Below are 26,026 nucleotides of genomic sequence, written 5' to 3' on the forward strand. Positions count from 1 at the left end.
ATGACTTTAATCTGACTAAACAGGCTTATAGTACATGCTTGCCTGTTTAAATGGCTTGTAGATCACACTGAGAAGAATTGGAATGAATGGCGGCTGTGTTGTAGTTATGTGGTTCATTGCACCTACTGTTAAGGGGTATTTCTATTCCTGGAGAATGAGAGTAAGAGGCCAACTTGAGTTATTTTTAAGACTGTGAAGTTGTTTAGCTCTACTGTGTAGTAACTGTGGATTTCTAGAATCCTGATGGAATTAAAAAGATTGTTAGATTTGGCAACTGGCATATGAAATGTTAAATCTTAAAAGTGCTTAGTGTAGTTACCAATATTGCTTCCAGCAAGGATGGGAAACCTTGAGCCTGGGTACCAAAAGTGGCCCTCCATGACTGTTTTGTCTGGCCTTCTGGGCTCCTTCAGTCTCATGCCCATGCTAGAGTACTTTTTCTGGTTAGAATGTGACCTTGAATTGTGATAATGCCTCTTGCTTGCCTGGTTGGAGGGAAGTACATACATTTTATAAACCTTTGCATCGCTGGAAGGAAGCTTAATGTACAAAAGTAAATCTCTCTCTTTGCTCTACCCACCCTCTGGCCACCCATGCAGCCTTGGATGGTTGCCAACAAAGGAATTTTGCCCCAAGACTGAAAAAGGTTCCCCATCCCTGAACTCAGGAGTGTATCTAGGAGTTTGTGAAGTTGGCCCTGCCAATGGTGCAGGCCCAGCAGGGCACAAAAATCACGCCTTTCCACTCTGGCTTGGAGTGGCTAGGAGCCCACCTGCCCATCTACATGCTCCCCAGACTGTTGCTCTGCTGCTCTGGACAGCAGTCAGGTGAAGCATGCAGGCTCCTCTGGGTGCCTTGACAGGAGCACCTCCCAAGTGAAATGCGGTGAAGAAGGATGTCATAAGAAGACAAGCCCTGCTGAATCAGGCCAATGGTCCATGTAATCCATCATCCTGTACTCACAGTGCACGACCAGATATCTGCTGGAAATCCATTTGGTGTTCTGCCGTGGAGGCAGAGCATAGCCATCATGGTTAGTAACCACTAATAGCCTCAACCCCCATACATTTGTCTAATCCTCTTTTTAAGTCACCCAAGTTGGTAGCCATCACTACATCCTGTGAACATAGTTATGTCTAGTTCAGCATTCTGCTTCCAAAAGTAGCCCCTTCAGCAATTGCCTAGTTGGTGGCACGCTGCCTCTGAACAAAGACGATAAGATCCTCCATTATTAGCTGTGCATGTGCAATTGACGAATGTGTTCTAATGCTATATAAGCCACATGAAATTATTCATACGAGTGAAGACATCACTGCAACTCTCTCATTTAACTTCACCCTGAATGTAACCTTTACCACTTAATAGTGCAAGCTGTAATGATGTTGCATGGTGTGTCCATCGCAAGGCAAGTTATGTTAAGGGAGACACTACATACGATGACAGATCCAATGTGGGCTACATGCCTTTTTCTGCAGGTATTCCATATCTGCCCCTGCCTCTTTCTAACTGCTGGGGTTTGGGGTGGGTATTCTACCAGCAGCAGGACAGAATGGTGCTGAAAAGGACAGCTCCTCACCTGGCCCCTGCCAAGGAAGCGTCTTCGGTAAAAGTGTCCCCGCGCCACAAGAATGCTTCCGTTCCCCCTCTTTCTCCCTTTGGAGAGGGGGAAGGCGAGGTGGCTGCTGCACCTGAGGCCCTTTGCTGCTCGCTCTTGAGAGAGACCCTGCCAGTTCGTAGTCAAGGTTGAAAAGGAAGAGGGCGCTGTGGGTTGCGTTCTGCCCTCCTCAGCTAGGCAATGACCGCACCTTCCTTTCCCTTAGAGCGCTAGAAGAGGCCACCATCTTCTTCTACCCAAGCTTCCACCCAGATTTCTTGTTGTTGTTGTTATTGGCTTGGAGGGCCAGGAAGAACAGGGGAAAGGCCCTTTCTCGGAAACATTTTCTTCCTGCCTGCGCCTTCGCAGGAGAAGCGCGCCATGGCTTGTGCAGGTGCGCCAGGCAGGTCGGTCTTTCGCCCTCCTGCAGCGAGAGAGAGACACTGCACTGGCTTCTCAGCGGTAACTTTCGACCGCAAGCTTTATATACGCTTACCTGGGCGCAAGTCCAGTCACCGCGCCAGAGGAGTTGTGAAGATTACGCAGAGAGCTCCTTCTCAGCCAAGAGGATTTATTTATTTATTTAATTTTGCAGTGCGTTTTTTTAAAACCCAAGAGAAATTTTTGTTTTTTAATGGAGGGGGGAGGCAGCAAGAGTGGTATGAGAATCTACGAAATGCATTTTTCTTTCTTGCGTACATACGTAACGAAAAAGAGGTCCGGGTTATTATTTTTAAAAAATAAAAAAAATAAAATTCTATACGGCGCCGAGGGTCGGTCTTAGTATTGCCATTTATTGTTGTCATTAAAACAAATTCGCGCCGTGGTCGAAACACCGAGCAACAGCTCTTGCAGGGAGGATTTACTAGTTGCGCGCGCGCCCCCTTCGCTCCTCGCCTCCCCTCGCAGCGCCCGCCCTGGCTGGCCCTTGCCACGTGACGCGCTCTGTCCAATAGGCAGCCGGGGCGGTGGGGATCCGGCTGGAACCGGTTGGGCCGCGTCCGGCTCTATATAAAACTTTATAAACACCCGATTCAAATTAGTGGGGTCGTGAGCGACACGAGCGAACCCAACAAACGGAGCCCCCCTTTCTCTCTTTTCCTCTTCTGCTCTACCTTACTGCGCGGCTTCTCTGCACCCCCCTCCTTTTTTTATTTTACAGGCGGTTGAGTTTCTCCCTTCCCTCCTACAGAGACCGCGCTTTTATATTTCCAACCCAGCCTCCTTTTTCTCTTTCTCTCCCCCTTTGTCACGCGCCGCCGACATGCCCAAGAGAAAGGTACGTGGCTGCGGCGAGAGAACCTAATGGCTCGGACGGGAGACGGGGAAGGAGGAAGTGGGGAAGAGACATGGTAGTTTGCAGAAGGAGCGGTGCTTATGCGGGGATGAGATTTAGATCAGCCGCCATTTTCTTTCCTTTCTCCTCCTCTTTCTCCCTCTCCCCCCCACCCTCCCCGGTTCTCCTTTCCTTCCTCCTCCACGAGCGGTTAACGGTTGTGAGGCGGGGGAAGAGCGCGCGCGCGCGAGGCGGCTCGACGGTGCTTCTGAGGACTTAAAAGTGAGGAGGAGGAGTGGGCGGGGCGGAGCGAGAACGACCGTTAACCGTCGCGCATTCTTGATCGCCGGGGGTAGGGAGGGGGGAACTATAAGGAAGAAGAGAGAGCGAGAGAGACGGCGCGCGCGCGCGCGCACTCGAATGGGCGCGAGAATATTAATCATTGGCAGTTTCTCGCCCGCGCGCTCACTTAAGTCCCCACCAATAGGGAAGGGGCACGCGCCCGCCAGCGGGTGGGCAGAAGAGCAAGATATGGAAGATAAGAGACTAAGCTTAGCTGGAGCGAGCTGGCTGTTTTTTTTGGCGGGAGGGTGGTTGGCTGGAGAGAGGCACGTGCGTGGCTGGTTGTAGGTGTTTGGGCGCGCGCGTGCGCGCCCGTGCAAACATAAAGCGGGGTACGTTGGAAAAATGGGCGCGTGCGCGCACTCCCACTCGCGTTCTGTCATCCGCCTCCCCCCCCCCCGCTTCCTTCACAAATAAATACAGTAATGGGGGCGGGGGGGGCCGCAGGCTTTTCTCCCCCGCCATCCCCCGCGCTCCCGAAAAGGCGGGAAGGCCAAAAAAAAGCGGTAGTTTTGAAAGCCCTGGGGGAGGGGAAAGAGCAGCCCTATGGAGTCCTGGCGAGAGACTTGTCAGTTGTTTGCGCGGGGGATGGAGGTTTCCCCTGTCAGTGAAGATGTTGGAGAGGCCCCGCCTCCCGCCCTACATGCGCTCCTTAGCGAATCTTTCCCGCCCCCTGCCTTCTCTCTAAGGGGGAAAGTGACCATCTTAAGTGTTGGGAGGCGAAGGAGGGTTAGAGTTGCCCACACACGTACACGTCGTGGCTTGCTTCTCTGGAGCCCTTTAGGTTGCCAAATCCACGTTTCACTTCAAAGAGGCATTCGGGATTGTTTCCCCAATTGTGTCTTGGGAAGGAGGGGGTATGTTGGGCCCAGGGGAGTTGCCTGAGCTCTGAATCTAGGGATGATCCCTTAAGGCTTAAAGCAACAAGAGAGTCGGTACAGCCTTAAATGTCGCACAGTGAGTGGTTTCATAGGTCTGAAGAGGCACTAGGGGTAGGCAGGCAAGCAAGGTTCGAATTGCGAGATCAAAATTCCAGAAATAAGTGAGATCTTGGGTTTGTTACACGGACTCAATAGAGGTCATAGTGTTCTGAAATAAAAGGAGCCATTATGTTGCCTAGAGCTGCAGTGTTGGGGAATAAAGAATAATGCATCAAAATTAGGGGCATCTGGCAATGCTGTTATCCACACAACCCTCCCACAAACACATCTCTCATTGGGAGAACATATGGTCACTAAGGATGCAGAAATGCATACAATATAGCCATTTTTTAAAATTAGAAGATACTAGTAATAATTATATCAAATTTATTGAAATGATAATTGTCAAAAACTATGGGAACTTGCATTGAGTAAAACTTGGTTCTGTAGGAACATAAATTGGAATATTGCAATAGTTGATGCTTCTGACAACACTATATGGCCCCAGGGAACATCTTCTATGCCGCATATTTTCTTTATGCAACCAGAAAAATTATTTGATTTTTCACAAGCAATTTCTTGGTTTTCTGAGCATAGGATTTAAAATGCCAACGTCTTGATTTAAAATATAAAGGCCATAGCTTAGTAGTAAAGCATCTGCCTTGCACACATAAGATTCCAGGTTCAATCCATGCTCCAGATAAGGCTGGGAAAGACTTGTCTGAAACCCTGGGAAGTGCTGCCAGTCAATGTAGACAATACTGAGCTAGATTGACTAATGGTTTGATTCTGTATATGGCAGCTTTCTGTACTGCATACAGGGAGGAAAAATAATATTAAGTAGTTGTGAGAGTGTGTGCTATTTTAAAATTTGAGGAAAAAGGAATCGGACAAAGATGAGATTGTCAGCTTTGCAATGCATTAAATATTTTTCTTTATATATTTAAGTAACATCAGCTTATCCAAGTTTTTAAAACCTCCGAATAAATTAGATTGATGGTGTAGGGTTTCTTCAGCTGTTTCACTTTTTAATTCCTTGTAGGCTGAAGGAGATACCAAGGGTGACAAGGCCAAAGCAAAGGATGAGGTAAGAGCATTACTATATTTTTATGTTATAGACTAAACCTGAAATCCCAAATGTATTCACTTGCCACTAAACCCCATTGAATTCAGTTGAGCTTACTTCTGAGTAGAGATGGTTAAGCTTGTGGTGTAATTTGCAAAGATTTGTATGTATCTAGCTTTCTTACCACATTGTTCTCATTTTAACCTTACCTGTCAGATGGAGATATGCTACTAGAAGTATGTTAGCTTTCTGATCTTGAAAATTGTATCAGTAGAATGTAATGTGTATATTTGAATGCTGGATTTTAGGTCTCTATTCTAAAAACAACAACTCATTCTAATGGTTAACTTTTCTTTTTTAAAACAGCCACAGCGGAGATCAGCAAGGTTATCTGCTGTAAGTATGTTGTGTGATGGAATGTCCTTTAGGGTTGTTAGCAGTAGTAACTTCTAAAGAACTACTGATAGTCAACTCATTGGCACCCTGAAAGGGATTAAGTTGGCTGTTAAGCATGACATCATATACTAAAGTGAACAAATACCTTATTGTTTCAAAACTACTTTTGAATTGTTCTGTCTTTTCTAGAAACCTGCTCCTCCAAAGCCAGAACCTAAACCTAAAAAAACAGCTCCAAAGGTAAAATTCAAATTGTATGCAATTTGAACTCGAATACATCTTTGTTCTCTTGTCTGAGATACTTATGTTCAAACAATTGTTTTAAATTGTGTGAAGTCCTTTATATCAGCAGATGTTTATGGTTTGTGAACTATTAATTATTTCCATTGATTGGCAGAAGGCTGAGAAGGTACCTAAGGGGAAGAAGGGGAAAGCTGATGCAGGCAAGGATGGAAACAATCCTGCAGAAAATGGAGATGCCAAAACAGACCAGGTATAATAGCAATATAGTAGATTTCTTTACTTTGCTAAACTATATATTTAGTGATATGGACCAGCATGTTTCCTCCAAACTCCTTTGTTAATTTGTTGTGAAAGGATTGTGTATGAATGGAATAGTATTCTCCCGATTGTATATGAGATTGCAGTTTTAAAAATTATGTAAGAAATATTTGTCTTCGTTCTTCTGCTCAAGTCTAACATCAATACTTTCTCATAATAGCTTGCATTGTGTTAATGGGTGTGTGTCTGTTTCATATAATTTACATAGATTCATGCAGACATTGGCCTATGTGGGTAGTAAGCTTGCATTAGCATAAAGAAAACTGACGGGACTGCCTTTGTCTTTCAGGCACAGAAAGCTGAAGGTGCTGGGGATGCCAAGTGAATTGTGTGAATTTTTGATAACTGTGTACTTCTGGTGACTGTACAGTTTGAAATACTATTTTTTATCAAGTTTTATAACAATGCAGAATTTTGTTTTACTTTTTTTTTAAAGCTATGTTGTTAGCACACAGAACGCTTCGTTGTTGTGTTTTGGGGGAAGGAGAGGGGACAAATGCCATTGACTCTGTTACTTAGAACCTGGGCTTTTAAAAGCCCCCCTTCAATTTTACAAGAGGGGGTCTACATGGACACAAGAAAGGGGGATTCCCTGATATTGTTCATCTTTGGTTTCTGAAATACTTGAGTGAACACTGAAGTTCCCAAAATGCTTGTGTCTGAGGAGAAGGTACATTTAAAACAGTACTTAGACTTCCTCTGTCTGTTCTTTCACATTGTCATTTGCATTGCATTTACCACTCCTTTGAGTGTGGCATAGGGTCTTTTGATACTTGCTCTCATAAATCAGATTCGTACTCACAGTGTCAGGCAATCCAGACTTCTGGTGTCAAATACTATGGGGTGGGGGAAGGATGGCTCTCAGATGAGCCACATTTCTTATATTGTGAATCTTCAAATTAAGAATTCTACGGTTTTGTTTTCCTCTAAAAGTCAGGGTAGGCTTGTGAAAAGTTGTTAAACAACATACTAAATGTGAAAGTGTCCACCCTCACTCTAAACTTTCCCTGTTCCAAGTAAGAATTGAAGATTTCATTGGGTTTTATATAGTAACTTTACATTTTGGTAGTCCAAGAAGAAAGGGGAGTTGGAATTTGTTGTAAAACATTGCAGATTGTAGACCATGTCCTGCCTGAATACCATTGATTGATTGTTTTATGAAAAGTACCTTTAATAAAGCTGGATATTGTTTGGCTTGGACTGTTCTTTTTTTTTACTCTGTTCTCTTTGATTTCTAGTGCTTTTCTTTCAGGGTTACATTGGTGAGCTTAAATGTAAGTATATACGTTTCAAAATGGCATCACTGTCATAGAAACACACTAAGCATTGATCTACATGATCAGAAAAACCACATGGTTCAATTCTCTTGGGAATTTTCCAGTTATAAATGTAGGTGAAGGAATTGCATGACAAAACGCAAAAGTAGCATGTCAAGGAAAATTATTCTCCCCTCACCCCTGGTGCTATTTTGAATATTTTGTCATGCTTTTCCCCATCTGTGTTCTATAGTGGTATAATCTCAGAAGAGTTCTACCAGCCTTGTATTTAAGAACTAGCCCTGATACCCATAGGTGATAAGGAATTGCATGTGAGCAGACAGGATGGAAGCTCACAGCTGCTGTAAAAGAGGGTGTTTTGCCCCTTCTCCAAGCCCCAGTAGGCTTAGTAAACATTTTTCAAGGCTAGTAACGTTTGTGGGCTTCTTTTGCAATACTGAGTTGTACTGTGTGCCTTTTATCTTAATGTTTAAGGCTCTAGACACTGGTGAGGAACCTTTTTCAGCCCAATGGCCTCATTTCCTTGTAAATAAACTTCCAGGGACCATATGCCAGTGGTAGTTAGGCAAAAGAGGGATAAAACAGTTTTGACTCTTTACCTTTAGACTAGGGTTGCCATACGTCCGGAATCTCCCAGACATATCCGGAATGCAGTTGGCAGCAGTTTCCAGGCGGAAATCAACAAATATGTCCGGGGAAATCCGGACGCATGGCAGCCCATGAAGGCAGGACCATTTTTGCCGATTTTCCAGAAAAGGAGCTCAGAAACGGCAAGTTTCTGTGATTTTGCCAAGAAAGCTCAACAGCTTTTCTGTCCAGATTTTCACTGTTTGAAATATGGCAACCCTACCTTTAGACAGGAGGCTACATTCCAGCCACACACAAGTTGGAGGTTTCAGCATACATGCATAGCTCTCCATCCAAGTAAGCAAGAAGAATTATTACAGTTCAACAATACATTCCAGCCAGGCAAAACTGCTCAACGACAGTTGGTGAAGGTTGTGCCTTAGAACCCTCTTGGAGGGCCCTATGCAGCTCTGAACCTGAGGCTCCACTCATTCCGTAGACCAAATCTGCTTAGGTAAATTACAGGATTTAGTCATCTTGCCTTTATTGTTCAAAAATAATAGTAATTAATTACACATGACTCTTGGTGCCTACAGCAGTATGGAATGGAGTAGGAATTCATGGAGGTATACAGTGGACAACTCCATTTGAATGCTTAACACAAGGTTGAATTGAAGGCCAAGAGTATTATTACACAAGGAGTAAGCAGTGATTTGGTTTAGATCTGATCATGTTGTTAAATTAATCTTAAAATAACCCAAAAGAAAGTAGCACCATAAAAATACAGAAGATTCAAAGGCTCTAGAATGCAGTGGGACTTTCTTTTTTGTAATATGGAATCAAGTAGAATCCAGCAGGTTGAGCAGAGTGCTGAGACTCAGGTTGGGTGAGACTAAACCTTCCAGTGCATCAGCTCTTTTTACAGCACTTTCTATAAGTCCTCATAACGTTTTCAAAATTAGTAACTTAGCATGACCTTCCAAAAGCAGATAGGTGTTAATTTGCATAATTGGATTTTGTGACAGCAAAAAAAAAATATTGGAAAATTAAAGAGTTTTGTAGATGCTTGCTGCTCCTTTCATAAGATTGCTCTTTCCTCATAAGCACACCACTCCCATCTATTCTTTCCATACTATAATGCTGCTACTGTGGGCCTCTTCTCAGATGCATAAGTTTAGCACACAAGGAAACCAAAACTTGCACATCACTGCTAGGGCGGTACTAAATTTCCTTCAGGAAATGATACAAATCTCCAGGTCTAATGTGGGTTATTTGAAACAACTATAATGTTGCCAATATCCCATTGTAGGGAAGGTGCTTGAGAGGGTGTTGCTGGCTAAGCTCTTATCTGTTCTTGTAGGAAAGGTTTAGACCCTTTCCTGTCTAGATTCAGGCCTGGTTTGGCATCTGTACCAGCTTTGGTCATGCTGATGGATGGGGAAGGCAACCTTGTTAATTGTGGATCTCTGCAGCTTTTGGTACCATCCACCAGGGTATCCTGAGCAGCTCTGAGATAGGTGTTGGAAGCACAGTGTTGCAACCATTATCGGCCCTTTGCGTTTTGATCTGGTAGTTTACAGGGTTCTGTCACCAGTGGTGTTGAAACATTTGGTGGTGTCATTGGGGGGTTGGAGTGGCATCAGTATGCTCTCTATACAAGCCAGGTGAAGCTATGCAGGTTCTGGACTCATGCCTGAATTTAGTGGTGTGCCAGTGAATCCCAAAAACATTGAGGTCCTGTGAGTAGATAGTTTCCAGATCCAGAAATCAGGCAAATTGCTTGTTCTAGATGGGGTTGCACTCCCTCTGAAGGAATGTAGTCCTTTATGACCTTTGGCTGGTAGGTCAGTGTGACAACTGGAAGACTACCGTCCCAGTTCGCATTCTGGAAAGGGAGTTTGCAAGCCTACATGTGTTAAAACAACTTTTGTTCTAAATTATGCAAAGAATAATTTCTCTAGTACATAATACCATTTCAAGGCTATGTCCTTGTACAATGATTCAGCACTGCAATCCTTTTCCCCAGTTGATTCCTGTACGATACCATGGCGTTGCCTGGGTGTTTCTGTGGAGCGATGTTTTCATGAGTCCTTGGTGTAGACATCTGGTTCCCCCTGCACCTCCCACATTCCATCCCTGTTTTCTTCCATATCCACATGCAGCACCTGATTACAGTCTCCCTTAACCAGATGTACTCCAAATCGCACTTCCATCTCATTCTCCCTCTGTTTCTCTCCCTGCCCTTCTTAACTGCTTCAACTTTCACTTTCCCAACATCCCAAATCCCTTAGTAACAGTTGCCAAGACTGCCCATAACTCTCTCACACTTTAACTATTTACATTTAACTTAGTCCCTGTTTTCCCAGGTTAACTAGCCTTAGCAATATATTCAATCCAAAACAGAAATGGTAAACTTGTCAACACAAGTATGCATGCATAAAAATACATCTGCCACACCTATGTTACAGCCTTCCTGAGCAGCAAAATCCTAGCCTGATGGCCTATGGGCTGGTAGCCTCTAGAAAGTATTGGTGTAATGGGGCTGGTTTTCAGACTGGTCTAGCAGCTATAGATACAAATTGCAACAGTCTCTTGTTGAATATGACCATAAGCGCATAATGCGTCTTCTGAAGTTAGTGCAGTGGCTGCCAATATACTACAAGGCCCAACTCAGGATATATTTGTATTGAAAGCCCTATACAACTTGGAGCCTGGAGACCTGAGAGGACAGCTGCTCCTATACAGACCTTCTCACTTAGTAAGATTTACCAGGAAGGCCCTTCTAGCCGTAGCATCTCAAGCTGGAGCAAACTATGAAGTAAAAATGAGAGAGCTTTCTTGGTGATGACACCCCAGCTCTCAAGCTCCCTGCGGAGTTTTGGCCTCCATTTAAAGATCTGGCTTTTTTCTGGGATATGCGCTAAAGTTTGGTGCCAGGATGGATATACTGTTGCTAGTTGTAAATCATCTGCTTTTTATGTGAGTTCTATTGCTGTTTTAACAATTTGTAAATTTTAGTATATATATTTTTTGTCACTGATGATGTAAGTCATCTTGTGAAGATAGAATCTCTGAAAGGTGGGATAAAAATCTATATCAATAAATAGATTTGCTGGCCACATTTGTAAAGTGTGCCCCTTTCTGTATCTGGCTGGTCAAGGTAATTAACATGAATATACAGTCCGAAGCATAGGCTCAATTTATGCACACGCTCAATGCAGTAATCAGATGATTCCCCACACACACATTGGGGGTTCTGGTAAAACATTTTTCTACATTGTGGTCTTTGATGTTCTACTCATCAAGTTTATATGTCCCTGATAATTGATTTTTTACATGAATAATGGAAGGTAAATATGTAGTTAATTGTAGTTTGGTATTTAATTATTCAGCTTTGAGGAATAAAATAAGTTGCTATGCCCAAATTGTAAAATTAAATTTGAATCAAATTATAAATGAGATTTCTTTTGATATTGAAAGGTGGGGACCTCTAAACCTCTCCCTTTGGGAAAAGGTTAATGTCCTCAAAATGAATGTTGTTCCAAAGCTTTTACACATTCTTAGAGGATTACCAATATATATTCCCAAATTATACTTCCAAAAAATAAATCTTGTCTGTCACCAAAAATATCACTGCATAAAATGCAACTTCCAACTCAGGAAGGCGGCTTTGGGCTCCCAAATCTGGAATCATATCAGCAGGCTTACCTGCTGAGTAAGACTAATTATTGGAGAGCTAGCAGGAATCCCAATTGGGCTACTCTCGAATATAGTTTCTGTGAACCTCTTGTAGGGTGGACAAAACTCGGCTCCAATTTTACGAAATATCCTATTATCCTGGAGACTACTAAAGCACCTATAAAAATTTGGATGAATATAAATAAAAATAATAAGGATGACCCCTGTCAGCATGAGAAATAAACAATATGGGCCAACCCAAAATTGAAAATCAAGTAATAATTTGGCAAAATTGGATGAAAAAAGGTATTTTGACATTGAATCAATTAATTGATGAAAATTATAAATTTGTGGAATATAAGACTTTGCAAGTAAAGTACGGATTAACCAGTGAAACACAATGGCAATGCATCCAATTGAAACATAAGTTGGAAAGGCAGTTTGGCCCTGACGCTATAGTAGCATCGGAAACACCCATGCTGCTACAAGATTTAATCTCTGCAACAAAAACAAAAAAACTCTACACTTGCACTATATAAAACCCTACTCAACAGGAAGAAATATGATTTAGAATATGATAGACAAAAATGGAGTGAAGAGTTAGGGGTACAGATAACAAATGATATATGGGAGTCAAGTATAAAATCAACAAAAATAGCCTCTATGGATCTAAGACTAAGATTTATTCAACAGAAAATAATATTCAGAGTCCACTGGACTCCAGCAAAACTCTACCAGAAGAAAATAACAAATGCAGACAACTGCTGGAGATGTGGGAGTAAAAATGCGAACTTAGTACATATGTTGATTAACTGCCCGATGATAAGATCATTTTGGTGCGAGGTGAGGATATTTATAGCAAGAGTAATAAAAAGAAATTGTTATTTAGGGGAACTGAATTTAATTCTAAATTATATTCCGGAAACGGAGATTTTAAGGGGTCAAAAAAATGGATGTACCGTGCTATATTAGAAACAAAAAAACTTGTTTTGATGAATTGGAAGAGCTGCAAAAAGATTCCATTGAGCACATTGATTGATAATATGGACAGATTAGCTACATATGAACAAATTGCATGTTGACGCAAAATAAGAATGGATAAATATGAAGAAATCTGGAATAAATATTTAAGCGATAAGGCAGATAATGGTGGGGAGGAGAGAGAGGTGGGAAAATATTGTTTAAAAAGGTGTTAGTCATAGGTATATCACTGTATTCAAATCTGAATTGTCAATTTGTGTTATTGTTACCATGGCTTTTGTTGTATGTGTCTTTTGCGGGTGATGTTTGTATTGAAAAAATTATTAATTTTTTTTTTAATGCTTAAAACAACTTTTCCAGAAGTTAAGATCAAAATGTAATGCTGTTTCCAAAACCTATGGGTGCTGCCCAGATAGAATGGATTTTGTAACCTTAGGATAAGCAGTACAAGCCAGATTTTATATTATGTGCTTGAAGCCACCTGAGATTTATTTCTTCCCTATTTGATTCCATCAATAAAGCGGTGGTTACTCTATTTAGCATCTCATTTACTAATTTGAACTGGCCAGTCTTGATAGATTTTACTTGTCACATGGTTTGATTTGTTGTGCTTTTAGTTTGGTGAATTCCCAACTCTTGTCAACCCCAGCCAGGTCAGAGATGGCGGAGGTTGTACTCTGGCAACATCTGGAGGCCCACATTAGTTTTATTTATTTAACAATATGCGTACAGTATACCTTGGGATGCGGGTGGTGCTGTGGTGTAAACCACTGAGCCTTGGGCTTGCCAGTCGGAAGGTCTGGGGTTCGAATCCCCGCGACGGGGTGAGCTCCTGTTGTTTGGCCCCAGCTCCTGCCAACCTAGCAGTTTGAAATCACGTCAAAGTGCAAGTAGATAAATAGGTACCGCTCTGGCGGGAAGGTAAACGGCGTTTCCGTGCGCTGCTCTGGTTCGCCAGAAGCAGCTTAGTCATGCTGGCTACATGACCCGGAAGTTGTACGCTGGCTCCCTCGGTCAGTAAGTGAGATGAGCAACGCAACCCCAGAGTCATTCGCGACTGGACTTACTTGTCAGGGGTCCTTTACCTTTACCTTTTTTTATACAGTATATCATTTGATTCTAGTGTAACCTCTAAGTGGTTTACAAGAAATATTAAAATTATCTTTCTCCTTTCTTAGTTAATATTCAGCAGAACTCAAAGATTGTAAGAGTTTACTCAGTTGAAAAGGATTGTGGTAAGTTTTGCCTTTGGTGATTTGTATTTTTATTTTACTTATCCTTTTAATGTATACCGCTCTCCACAAATGTGCCTGTAAAAACTATCGCTGAGAGTTTCTGATTTCTGCATGACAGTGTGCCTGGTTGCAAGTCTTCAGAACGTCAGTCACTTTCTTCATACTATACAATCCCTTGCTTGCCCATACCTCCCAGGTGTTTATGCCACCCTTTGGAGAAAGAAATAAATTTGTATCTACTAGAACCCAACTATGGAATTTAGAGAAAGAAGCAATCAGAATTGAGACAATACATTGGCACTTCAATGCATATTTATTTGGAAGTAAGTTCCATTGAACTCACAGCTTTTGAGTAGACTTGTCTAGAATTTGTAGCCTAACACCACCATCGTGAGTACATTGGTATTGTTTCCATTGAACACAATGAAATTTGCAAATATAGGATCTGACTGAAAGCAACTTTTGTACTTCAGATTCCCATAGATATGAATGTTCACACTGCAAAGAAGACTGTGTAGATTTCATTTTCAATAATGGTGCCAAAGTGTCTACTATAGACCTTGCATGTTCATGCAAACATGAGTTTTTCATGTTCAAGTAATGGATGATTTGTGCCTTCTCTTCAAATTGTAGCACAGGAAACTGTGGTTTTCAGTCTCATGATATTTGTGCATGACTGCCAAAAAAAAGCTTGATTAATGAGAAATATAAATCTTTTAAAGTGGCTGTACATTGCATAACTTACCTTTACTATATTTTTAGTCCTTCTAAGCATACTTTAGAATGTGTATTTGTACATTTGACTAATTTAGGCAGTTTTCAAAATTAAAACTATAATTGTGCATAGAGGCTGAGGAGAGAGGACTCCTGTTTTAATCCAAATATAACAAGACTAATTGCAACAGTGTAGTGAAAGGGGCCGTAGCTCAAGTACTATAGTGTCCGATTTGCATGCAAAAGTACTTAGGTTCAATCCCTGGTATTGGATTAAAAAATGAGCTGCTGACAGGTTATGGAAAAAATTCTGTCTAAGATCCTGGAAAGCTACTGCTGGATCATAGACAATAGCGAGCTAGATATACAACAACAGCTAGAGAGCCACAGGTTAGCTAACCTGATACAAATTTTCTGATAACTTGTATTTCTTTCCAATTGTTTTCATTAAAAGTCAAACTTTGCACACTTTTTATCACATTTGATTAAAATGCTTGTGGGCCCAGGCAGTTACTTTGGAGCCAAATAACCTCAGGCCTCCAGTTGTCCATTTCTGTTTCATATACTGTCCTAATACACTCTGAGATGCCTTTTAGGCGAGAAAATGCTTTTGATTGCTCCCAAAAGAAGACGATTCTCAAAACCTGTTGGTATAAATGTTTTGAGGGGTGTTACAGTGGGTTTTATTCAGTGTTCAGCCATGCTCAGAGTGGGCCCAATGGAATTAATCAACACTGCTAACTTGGGTCTATTTAATTTCAATGGGTCTACTCTGATTAGAACTTCATTGGCTACAATCCAGTAGCTTTATCATGATAAAAATTGAATTATTCTTTGTAATGACAATAATTATTATTATTGGCAAAGTCTTGGTATGTTTGATGACCAAAAAGAAATCATATTTGTTTATGTATTTAAATAGTTCAGTTCAGAAATTCCAGTATGAAGCTATATCTGCTTTCCTCACACAACAGGCATTTTTAAAAAGGTTCAAGCTTTGTTACAAACAAGATTATATGGTAGATGTGCATTGCAGTTGCCTATATATAAGCGATCCACTTCATGAAGTGTAGAATGTGGAATGTGGAAGTGGGTTGCCCAGTTTTTTTCTTCCTTGATGGCAAACCCCACAAAGACATTTGATATGCCTCGGAGTTTCCTAATCTCCAGTCTTGTGAGAAGGGAAATCCTTGATTCCTACAGTAGATGCAAAACATACAGAGTGATCCTTTTTCAGCTCAAGTGTTTGAGTCTGTCAATTTGTTTATCATTGCAGTGAGTAATTTCCCTTCACACATGCAATATTTGGTTATGTTCCAGAACTTTGCATTTTAAAAGCATCACAGAAAGCCCAGTTTAAGAGCTTTTGAAGATGTCAAGTAAATTGAATTTTCCCTTTGGAAATTCTCTCCTATGCTGGTCAGTTGCAGAATTGTGCACACTAGGAACAAAAGTGTTGTGTGGTTTTTTTTTTTAAAAGAGAAAACTTTAAATTTCCTGTATATTGATATAATCTTGCAAAACTATTTAATTGCCCAACAGGCAGGAAGTATTCCCCTTTTCTCTCTCTCTTAAAGTAGAGCAATTGAAGTTAGCGTAACCTGTCTATTAACTTGCCTATTAATAAAAGTGGGATGTTACATATGGAGGAATTTGGCAGTGGGTTATTGGAGCCTTCTCTCAAAATGAATTGGAACTGACACATTTTATGCATTCTTGGTCCAGTGAAATGGGGCACAGTGTATTTTATTCCTAAAACAACAACAACTCAAATGAAGTCCCAAGTGTTGAATTATTTCATCCTATGACAAACTAAGGGACTGTTTTTGAATTCGGTGAGTCTGGGCTCAAATTGCAGCTCTTAGGGGAATAATTGCTTTGTATGTTTCTATCTTAATTGCAATTACTTGCAATATGCTACCTCGAATAGCAGGAAGGTCCCTCAGGTAAACCCTTAAAAAGGCATGTAGGAAAAAAGAATGTCGAAAACATAAAAGCTCCATTAATGACAATTCCATAAACTAAAATAACTGATTATGATCTGTTGTGTCCATTTTATTCAGTTTTAAAATATGCCGCTCTTCAATCAGAGTTAGGCAAATCTGTACATTTTGGTTTCTCTCAGGCTGGGTTTACATTACTATCTTAAAGCAGAGCTGGGTTGCTTTCCCCCCCAATTTGAATCTAAGCTGGTTTAGCGGGGAATGCATCAAAATGCAGTCTTTTGCAAGGAATGACAGGATAGATAAGGATTGTGGCTGTGTATACTGCTTCCCAAAGCAGCAGTGAGAGCTCACTAGATGCATAGTAAACAGGAGTGTGTACACAGCCTTAATTTCTCGTTTTCCAAATCTTAAGTTCAGTTCTCCACATTCCCATACCAGTTTGTAATTCAGAAAAATGTCCTCCTGAAAATTCATCAGCATTTTAGCGTGAACTTCTCATACAAATTTTTGTATGCCATTATCTTAATATATACTTTTTGTAAAGCAGGGTTCCCTACTTTAAAGCATTTGTGTGTGTTATTTTCACTAATGTATGCCTTTTGTGCACCCTGTATTTGCATTTTTATACTCATTGCTTCATTGGAGAACAACACTGTAAATTTTGAAGGCTGGCTGTGCTTTGATTTGCTGATGATCTTGGAAAGTGTGAATTAGGTAGATCCACCTTTAAATGCAAACTGAAATGATGTTCTCCCACAACCCTATTTTCAACCTTTACTTTATTAAGACCAGAATTCTGTGTGCTTAACTGGGAGTAAACCTTATTAAACTCAGTGGAACTTGCTCCTGAGCAGATAGCTATAAGATTGCCCTGTAAAATAACACTCTTTCCACAGCAACCGCGCAAGATTCAGAAGAGCTGGTTTACACTTTATGCAACAAACATGTTTGGCATAGCTACAGCAGTGTTGTGCTAGTGTTGCACCAGTATTTCCTGCTGTGAGGACACATTGTGCAAGAAAGACACACATCTCCAAACACACAGTTGCTCCAGCTGCTGCGCTGGACAGGCCACTGACAAAGAGAATATATTAAAATGGCTTTTGCTTATCGAGAAAGCTCAACTATTAAACAAGCCATTGTTATTTTATTGCAGTGAAATCACATTGCAACTTTAAAAGGGATGGCTTCTTGTCATGTACCTAGTTTGAACGCTTGGAACTCTATTTTAACAGAAAACAGTTTGTTTCCACAATGAATTGATAGAGACTGCTTGAAATAGCCTAGGTTAAACATCTGCAGTGATGTAATGTATTCCACTGGAGTGGTATCTTGACTCAAAGTTGAAGGCAAGATACAAACCATCAGAGAAATCTCCACATTTAATGTCTACTGTAAACACAGTACTGCCTGGCTTTGGTCCACAAGGTCATTTCGCTAACGCATTTAGATAAGAACCATTTTGTTCTGCAGTTCAGTGTCTGACAAAAAATATGTTGTTCATCTCACTGTCCACTGTGGGGGAATTTTACACAATTAATTGCCTTATTATCATGTTAGGACGGTAAATATCTTGCAGGTGGGGATTAGGCTTGTAGGTGATGTTTATTTTATTTTTTATTATATTCCGCCTTTCCTCTAAGAAGCTCAAAGTAGCATACATAGTTCTCTGCTCCATGTTATCCTCACAGCATCCCTTAAAGGTAGGTTGAGTTGAGAGTGAGTGACGAGCCCAACGTGTGTTATGAGTTTAAAAAGCAATTTCCCTCCTTGCAGATAACAGGGCTCTTTCAGACTGGAAAGAAAAAGTGATCCCTTATCTCTTTCCTGCTTCTGGAAACTCCCTACGCATGTGGTATATGCGAACAGCAATAAGCCTCTCAGTTTTGGAGTTGGCAACCAGTTCCCAAGCTGTAATTCTTGATAGCACCACAGAGGAGGTTTCAGCCAGATGGGAAAGGAGGAAATGGTGTCCCTTTTCCATCTTCTGAATCCTGCCCTACTTTGAGCTCCAGCAGAGTGCTCCAAGCTCTTCTTCCAAGTGGCCTGGAGTTCTGAACAAGAATACTGCTGTCCAGGGCTGGGGATTCTCACTGCAACATTTTATTGCAGCCCTCCCTTCTCATATCTAGCAGCTGTTTATCCCTCCTGGGTTTGTCAAATTCCTTTTGAAGTCACCTAAGCTGATGAGCTTATGGAATTCACTGCCAATAGCCAATTGTATTCTCTGTGCAGACGTACTTTCTGCCTACCCTAAATATACTCCCAGTCAACTGCATAGGCTGGCCCCAAGTTATAGGATTATGGGGGCACAATATGAAGTCCTTTTTATCCATTTTCTCCACACCATGCATAATTTTATCAGACTTGATCATGTCCCTACCCCACCCCCCCTTAGTAATATATTTTTCCTAAACACCTGAGAGCCCAAAACTCTTCCAGCGATTCCTATAAGCACAGTGTTCCAACCTTCATTTTGGTTGCTGCCCCTTTTCCAGCTCTTATATATGGTGGGATGACCAGATTGGACTAGATGACCCTTGGGTTCTCTTCCAACAATTCTAAGGTGTGTGCCTGAAGGTTGTGTGAAAAGGCTCCTAGTCTAATATTTTGCTAGCCTTCTTTTTCTCTGTGGTCATATGCCTATTCTACCACGTGGTGGCGCCAGCAAACTATTAAACCAGTGGCTGAAACCAATCTGGAAGGAATCTGTGGGCTCTAGCACTGGAATTAAAAGACAGAGGCTTAAAATGCAACAATATTCTATATTTCCTTTCCATTCCATACCCCAGACACTCAGTATCCTGTGCCCACTGAGCATGCTCAGTCCTCACTGAGCTGCTTTTGGTCTCCTGATCCCATCCCCAGCTTTGGTACCACCCTCCACCTAAAAATGTACTTATACATCTACAAACCTTGGGGTTACCCCAAGCCTGCTGCTGACGCCTTCCTCATGTGTGTGAATGGTACTGTTGTCCTTTGGGCGTGTGCATGCGAATGTAATAAGCTATGTTCATTTTTTTACTTGCCTGGGGTGGGTGTGATGACTATAGGGGCCATCAAGATGAATTCCTGCTCTTCAGATTTTACCACTACACCGCTGGTTATCTGTCTCTGAATTTCAGTGTTACCTAAACTCAATGGTCTATTTACTTCGCTCATTTGTCCAGATTTGCATACCACCTTTCATCATTGATCCCAAGGCACTTCTCAGCAATACATAAAGAAGGCATAGAGAGGCCTGCCGCCTCTGAATGTGTTGCCCAAACTTAGAGAACCAGTTCTGCTTTCTGCCTGGAGGAAGGTGTTGCTGTTGCCTCACCCTAATTAAATTGCTGCGGTGGTGGGACAATTCAAGGCAATGAAATGTTGTTAACTGAGCAAATGAGGCCTTAGTTCTATCTTTCCTGCTCAGAGCTGCCTAGATGGGCAGAAAGCATAGTTTTCTTAGAAATGATGATGAGGGGAGGAAGAGGAGGAAGAAGACATGGTTTATTTAGTTATGGTAGCTGAGGTTAGTGTGTAGAGGTAAGTAGAAGATCAGCTAATATGGCTCTAGGCTTGTTAGCATTGGGAAAGCTGAACTGATCTAGTCCCACAGGACTTTCTTTTAAAATGTGTCCTACAAGGAGCTACTCTTTGATTTTAAGTTGTTTTGGGTTGCCCTGGGCAAGATAAAGTGACGGGCAAATTTGATAATAAAGTAAGTAAAAACAACATTCAATTGGTGTTACTGTCAATGGACTGACACTAGGCAGGCATCCTACAGCATTCCTTTATTTTTATTTTTAATATGCATTATATTGGTTTTCAACAGTAACACCAGAAATACAACATAAAAATTAAAACAGCATATGGAATACATATTATTGGATTGTCGGTTACAAAAAGTAACAGTAAGGAACATACATAATCAGTTCAATTATTAATTAGCACTCTACATGCGTTATAGTGAGTTGCAATAGCTGTGGCTACAGCATTCTTTTATAGTTAGTGACAAAGCTGGCTCTGATCTTCTTTACAGAGGAAACAAAACTCAAGGGGGTTGCAAACATTCTAGAGAACTGGTCTCAAAATTTAAGGTGACATTAACAAATTGGAGCAGAGACTAATATCAAGCATTGACAGTTAGAAAATACGCCTCTGTATAAGATGTGTTGGGCCTGGGGTGCCTAAGTTGCCTTCTTCATGTTTGTGATGGGCCACAAGTGCTCACTGGTTTGTTGCCCCCACCTGGCCCTTTAAGCAAGCCCCAATCCACACCACCACACTTCCAAGCACCAACCAGGCAATGGCTCCAGAGGAGTCCAGGGAAGAGGAAATAAATGTGAAGGTCTGAGTATGCCCTCCCAGGTCCAACAGTTTCTGGATACTTAGCAGTGTTTTATTTTATTTTTTTCATAAAAGTGCTTCTCAGCAGCTGGGAGGACAAAGGCTGCAGTTATCTGCACAGTGTCCTTAATTTACATGCCACTAGAAAAAAAAAGTTGCACAGAGGTCTCCCTCAAAGAGGATGCAAACTAAACTTTATATTTATTTATACATGCATGCATATAATTTATGTACTGCTCACCATTTAAAAAATCTCTTTGATTTGCAAGAAAGAATACAGTCATAGGATCCCAAGCCAAAATCTCCGGGATCCATAGTATCAAAATACAATAAATACTAAATTGCAGCACTTACCGGCACAGTTCCCAAAAAAGTTTCAGTACTTGTTTCAATAAATGATGGCTGTGTGGGAGAGAAGGTCAAGGGAAGGGAAAGAGACATGGGGGAAGCAAGACTGACAACAGAGACAAGCAAGCAAATGGCTTTTGAATGTGCAGGGTGTAAGTTTCATGCGGGGATTTTTAACTGGGGGTTGAAGCAAGAGAGAAAAGTGGCTCCAAAAAGGGTAAGTCGGTCAATTCCAGTTTCAATTTTTCCCATCTTAACTTCTCCAAATGTCCACATCAGTTTGCAGTTTTAAAAAAATAAGTCTTAATGAAAATCTTTTCAGTGTGAATTCCTCCTAATATACACGTTTTTGCAAAGCATTTCCCCTGATATAATTATTTTTGTATGTTGTTTTCTCTTATATATGCATTTTTATGCACACACCATCACAGTACATGCATTTTTGTACTCATCACTTGGCTGGAGAACTGCACTGCAAAATTCGGAGAAGTGTGAATTTTGAAGGTTGGCTGCCTTTCAGGGCTTGTCCACACTTCTGCTTGTCCTGTGCCTACAACGTGGCTTTCCACTTGACCCATGCTTTCTATGCATGGGTCCTAGCAGTTTTGCCTTTGCCCCCTGTTTTCCCCCTGGAAAGGCTGCTCTTTAGCATTAAATCAGAACAGACAGCAATCTGCAGAAAACCCAATTGCCATTTGTTCCAATTCTGTGCTAAAGATCATGTTTCCCCAAGGGAAAGCAGCTGGGAAAGCAGGGGTGTGGATAAGCCCTCAGTTCATGCCTTGTATTAGAAAGTGCTAAGTAGGTAGAATTGCCTTTCAATGTGAACTGACTGATTTCTTCCCCCATCCCCAGCTCCACAGAGAGCTTCTAAGACGTAGTGCCAGTCATAAGGGGCTAGTCAGAGACTTAAATGAAAGCATCAGGCTTTTAGATCAGCTGACCGTGGTCATGCACATGGATATAATGGGAAAGAAGGGCAGAAAGAAGGTAAAGAGCAATTTCATGCTGCATGCATGAGATCCAACACTCCTCGTCTGTAGGCTTAATCACCCATCACCACCAGATATATTGCAGACAAATGGCACATTCCTTTTCCTGCCCCTATATAGGTGATATACTCAAAGCCAGTCATAGCCTAATGTGGATTGTTGTTAAACATTTGGTGTTTAACACCTTATGGGTGGAGTTGCATCTCCCCAGCCTATCCAAACCATCTCATGGAAGAATGCAGTCTAATCCTCTCTTACAGCATCATTTAAACATCTCTTTCCAGTGTACTGACCTCATTTCTGCTGTCATTTTGCATCTGAACTGCCAAAAGTGGGGCTTTATTTATGTTTGCAGCTTTTCGAAATAGGTAGGAAGGAATGCACAGACACTTGGAGGTGTGATAAGTGATCTGGAAGCTGTAACTCTTTTTAAAGGAATTGCAGACGTCACGTTTTGAGCAGTTTATTTTATCCCCACTCCACCTTCAAATCTACATCCTTTACGCAATAGCAGCATTCATGTGGCTCCCCAATCAACTAAATGCAATGTGATTAAAAGTGTAGCCAAACAAACACTCACACAGGAAAGTCAATGTCAAGTTCAATGAATTGTGTGAAATGTGGTGTAGCAGTGTTAAGGGTGCTGAGAGTTGTTAGGCAAACTCTATTCCCCTCATAGAGCTACAATTTCCAGAGTTCCTTGGGAAGAGAGATTGACTTTTAAACCACTCTAGGTTGAAATGATAGCTCTATGAGAGGAATATGTGGCCTTCTAACAACTCTCAGCACCCTTAACAAACTATAGCTTGCAGCTTTATTCTGGGGAAGCTATGACTACTTGCAGTGGTGTGATATTACTTTAAGTGTATAGAGCAAGTGGGGTCTAGGACCTGGTGGCAGAGTCAGTGTCAATCTGAAGTTTAGTGAAGAGGGAATGCAGTGAAGTGCACCTCTGGATTTTATCTTAATTATTTTTCTGGAGCTGGAGCATCCAATAACGTAGGGACCCAACTTCTTTTGCCAAGCAAATGAGGTTTAGAGGAAGTCAGAGAATGAGGATAAGAAGCAGACACTGCATACTCAAACCTGATCTTTCATTCCTTTTCTTTGATGGGGTTCACACTTTAAGTAGGAACATTTATTTGCAAGATTGTTTGTATTTTAACTGAAAGTTAAAGGCTGCAGTTGAGCTAGTTGAACATACTTTGGGTAAAGCTCACAATGTTTTACAAAACAAAAAAAAAGTTTTCCTTCCAGTAGCACCTTAAAGACCAACTAAGTTAGTTCTTGGTATGAGCTTTCATGTGCATGCACACTTCTTAGTTGGTCTTTAAGGTGCTACTGGAAGGAAAAAAAATTTTTTGTTTTGACTATGGCAGACCAACACGGCTACCTATCTGTAAATGTTTTACAAGTTGATCCTATGCAGTCCGAAGTAAGAAGTGGTGACTGGTGCCTATTGGGACTGGTGAGGTGGAAGACAGGATGGCCAGCAGTAGGTGGAGCCACAGCTAATGAGAGACAAAGCCAATTACCGTATTTTTCGTTCTATAAGACGCACCAGGCCACAAGACACACCTAGTTTTTGGAGGAGGAAAACAAGAAAAAAAATATTCTGAATCTCATAAGCCAGAACAGCAAGAGGGATTGCTGCACAGTGAAAGCAGCAATCCCTCTTGCTGTTCTGGCTTCTGGGATAGCTGCGCAGCCTGCATTCGCTCCATAAGACGCACACACATTTCCCCTTACTTTTTAGGAGGGAAAAAGTGAGTCTTATAGAGCAAAAAATATGGTAATTCTAGTTTTGTCACCATCATTCTCCCTGCTGAGTTCTACAAGGGCAACACTGAGCCTAAGCTGACAGACCTTGCACTCTGAACTGGATGTAAGTAAGAAGGCCAGAAGGTGGGGCTGGCTGAGGTTGCTGGGCAAAGCTGGATTACAAATAGGCAGAGTAGGCCCCATGACAATGGATCAAAATAATATTGATTTGATCGTGAAAGAAAATTGCAAGCAAGCTTTCTTAGTTCAATGTTATCCCATTTAGAGCATGTGTAGAAGAAAACTCCAGATACAAAGATTTCTGTGAGTTAGATTCTGGTAGAATATTCATGAGTATCCAAGTAGAAGCTTTGAGATAATTTGCAAGCCCCCCCCCCCATTTTTTTTTACTGCCTGGGGCCTCCACAGGGTTTAATCCAGCACTGTTGCTGGGCCAGTATCCTATTCAACCTAATAGGCCAGCCTCCCATTGAAGTAAGCACACCTCAATGAGTTAAATGGATCAGTAAAAAAATGCATAGAATTGCAGTCATGCTGATCCTAATAAACTGGGTGTTATACTATATACTGTGACTGTATATATGCAGACACATGTATACTGCACACTCCACCACCACTATGCCTCTGGTGTCAATAATAGGTGGTAGGTCATGACATCAGATGCAGATATAGGGCAGGGCACAGAGTCTAAGGGACATCTTCCTGCCACCTTCCCAAAGCATAGTATGCTCTTGCTTCGGGAAGGAGGCATGAGGGCTCTGGCAGGGTCCTAGAGCCAGTGGCGGGCCTTGGTGTCTCAAATTTTAGTGGTTCCCTGTGTGATGCCAAAATCAGGCACCCCCTGCCTCTCGCCTTCCATTGGATATCATAGTTGCGGTGCCTGCTGCAGCGCCCCATACATTCTGTGCCCGGTTCAACCGCCTTTGCTAGAGCTCTCCATAGCCCTTCCCAAAGCTGAGCAAGCAACTAGGCCTTGGGAAGGAGGCAGGAGGACTGTAGGACCCTGCCAGAGCCTCATATCTCCTTCCCAAAGTCTGCTTAGGCAGGGGGCATCAAATTTTAGCCGCATAGACGGCATCATACTGTCAAAGTCCACCCCTGATGGGATGTGGTGTGCCTTCTCTTTGTGTAGCAGTTGATAGTGGAGACACCCATTTAACAGTTATGTAGAAGCCAGGGATTTTTAGCACATTCATCTTTTCTCACCCCTGCACCTTGCAATGGCAAGCTGCGTCAGCCAAAGTTCCATCCTTCTTTGCCACTTTCTGCATCAGGACTGGTCCTCCCATTAGGCAGAGTGTGGTGACTGCCACACGCAGCAGTTGCTGGGTGAGGCTGTGGCAGTCCCCTGCCTTTTTCTACCATTCCCCCACAATCTCCCCACCACGGCCACCATTTTAGGATAGAGCTGTTGTGTGCTAAACAGTCCATGCCACACATCCTAAACTTGAGCTGAAGTACGCTTTCCTGTTGCCAGGGTGGAAGCCAGTTCAGTTGGCTTCTGAATGTGGATTGGAGGGGGGGCGGTGTTTAGCCATCTGGGCCTTAGGTGGCCAAAATGACTTGGCTGAGCCCTGATTAAAAGTGCAACAGCGCTATCCTCAGTGTCATTTTGTCACCATAGTAACAGAGGGTTGACCTAATTCATAAGAATGTGTGAAGCCACATTACACTGAAGCAGGTCATCATTTTATCGATGTACCTTCTTAACTGGAGAAGCCAGGGGCTGGTACCTTCTGCTCTGCCTGCGAAGTATTGAGCTGTGTGTGGTTAGTCTCTCCAAATTCTCCACCATAACTGTGGGCTGAAAAATTAGGGGACGGGGATGATTTCACTGAATTTCTTCCAAGGAGGGGGGAATTCTCCAACAGCTTCTCAAGGGCAGGGCTCACCATTGGCAGTGGCACAGACCTTATTCTTTTAAGGCTGCAGGTGGCAGCAGCCACCGTGTTGGCATCCTGGACAACATTTTCCACTCTTCAGGTAATGCACCATATCCAGGCTACATACACACCATAC

The 26,026-nt window shown here is 42.0% G+C and overlaps 2 protein-coding genes across 3 annotated transcripts in view; both read left to right on the plus strand.

Annotated features, from left to right (window-relative positions):
- Positions 1–2,522: 2,522 nt before the first annotated feature.
- On the plus strand, positions 2,523–7,355 carry HMGN2 (high mobility group nucleosomal binding domain 2). 2 transcript variants are annotated; one of them, XM_083628226.1, is made up of 6 exons: positions 2,523–2,873; positions 5,175–5,219; positions 5,565–5,594; positions 5,784–5,834; positions 5,992–6,087; positions 6,445–7,355. In XM_083628226.1, the coding sequence occupies exons 1-6, from the start codon at positions 2,859–2,861 to the stop codon at positions 6,478–6,480; spliced, it is 273 nt and encodes a 90-aa protein (XP_083484352.1). In that variant the 5' UTR covers positions 2,523–2,858; the 3' UTR covers positions 6,481–7,355. The 2 variants fall into 2 exon arrangements, with proteins under 2 accessions (XP_083484352.1, XP_083484351.1); XM_083628225.1 differs by lacking the exon at positions 2,523–2,873 and adding an exon at positions 3,623–3,718.
- Positions 7,356–13,836: 6,481 nt separating this feature from the next.
- The window catches only part of RPS6KA1 (ribosomal protein S6 kinase A1), a 116,350-nt gene continuing 104,160 nt past the window's right edge, over positions 13,837–26,026 (plus strand). The window contains exon 1 of the mRNA XM_083627088.1: positions 13,837–13,893. The gene's annotated coding sequence lies outside the window, so the exon portion shown is untranslated. The remainder of the gene's footprint in view (positions 13,894–26,026) is intronic.

The sequence above is a fragment of the Podarcis filfolensis genome (assembly GCF_964270895.1).
Source record: "Podarcis filfolensis genome assembly, chromosome: 8".
NCBI lineage: Eukaryota > Metazoa > Chordata > Lepidosauria > Squamata > Lacertidae > Podarcis > Podarcis filfolensis.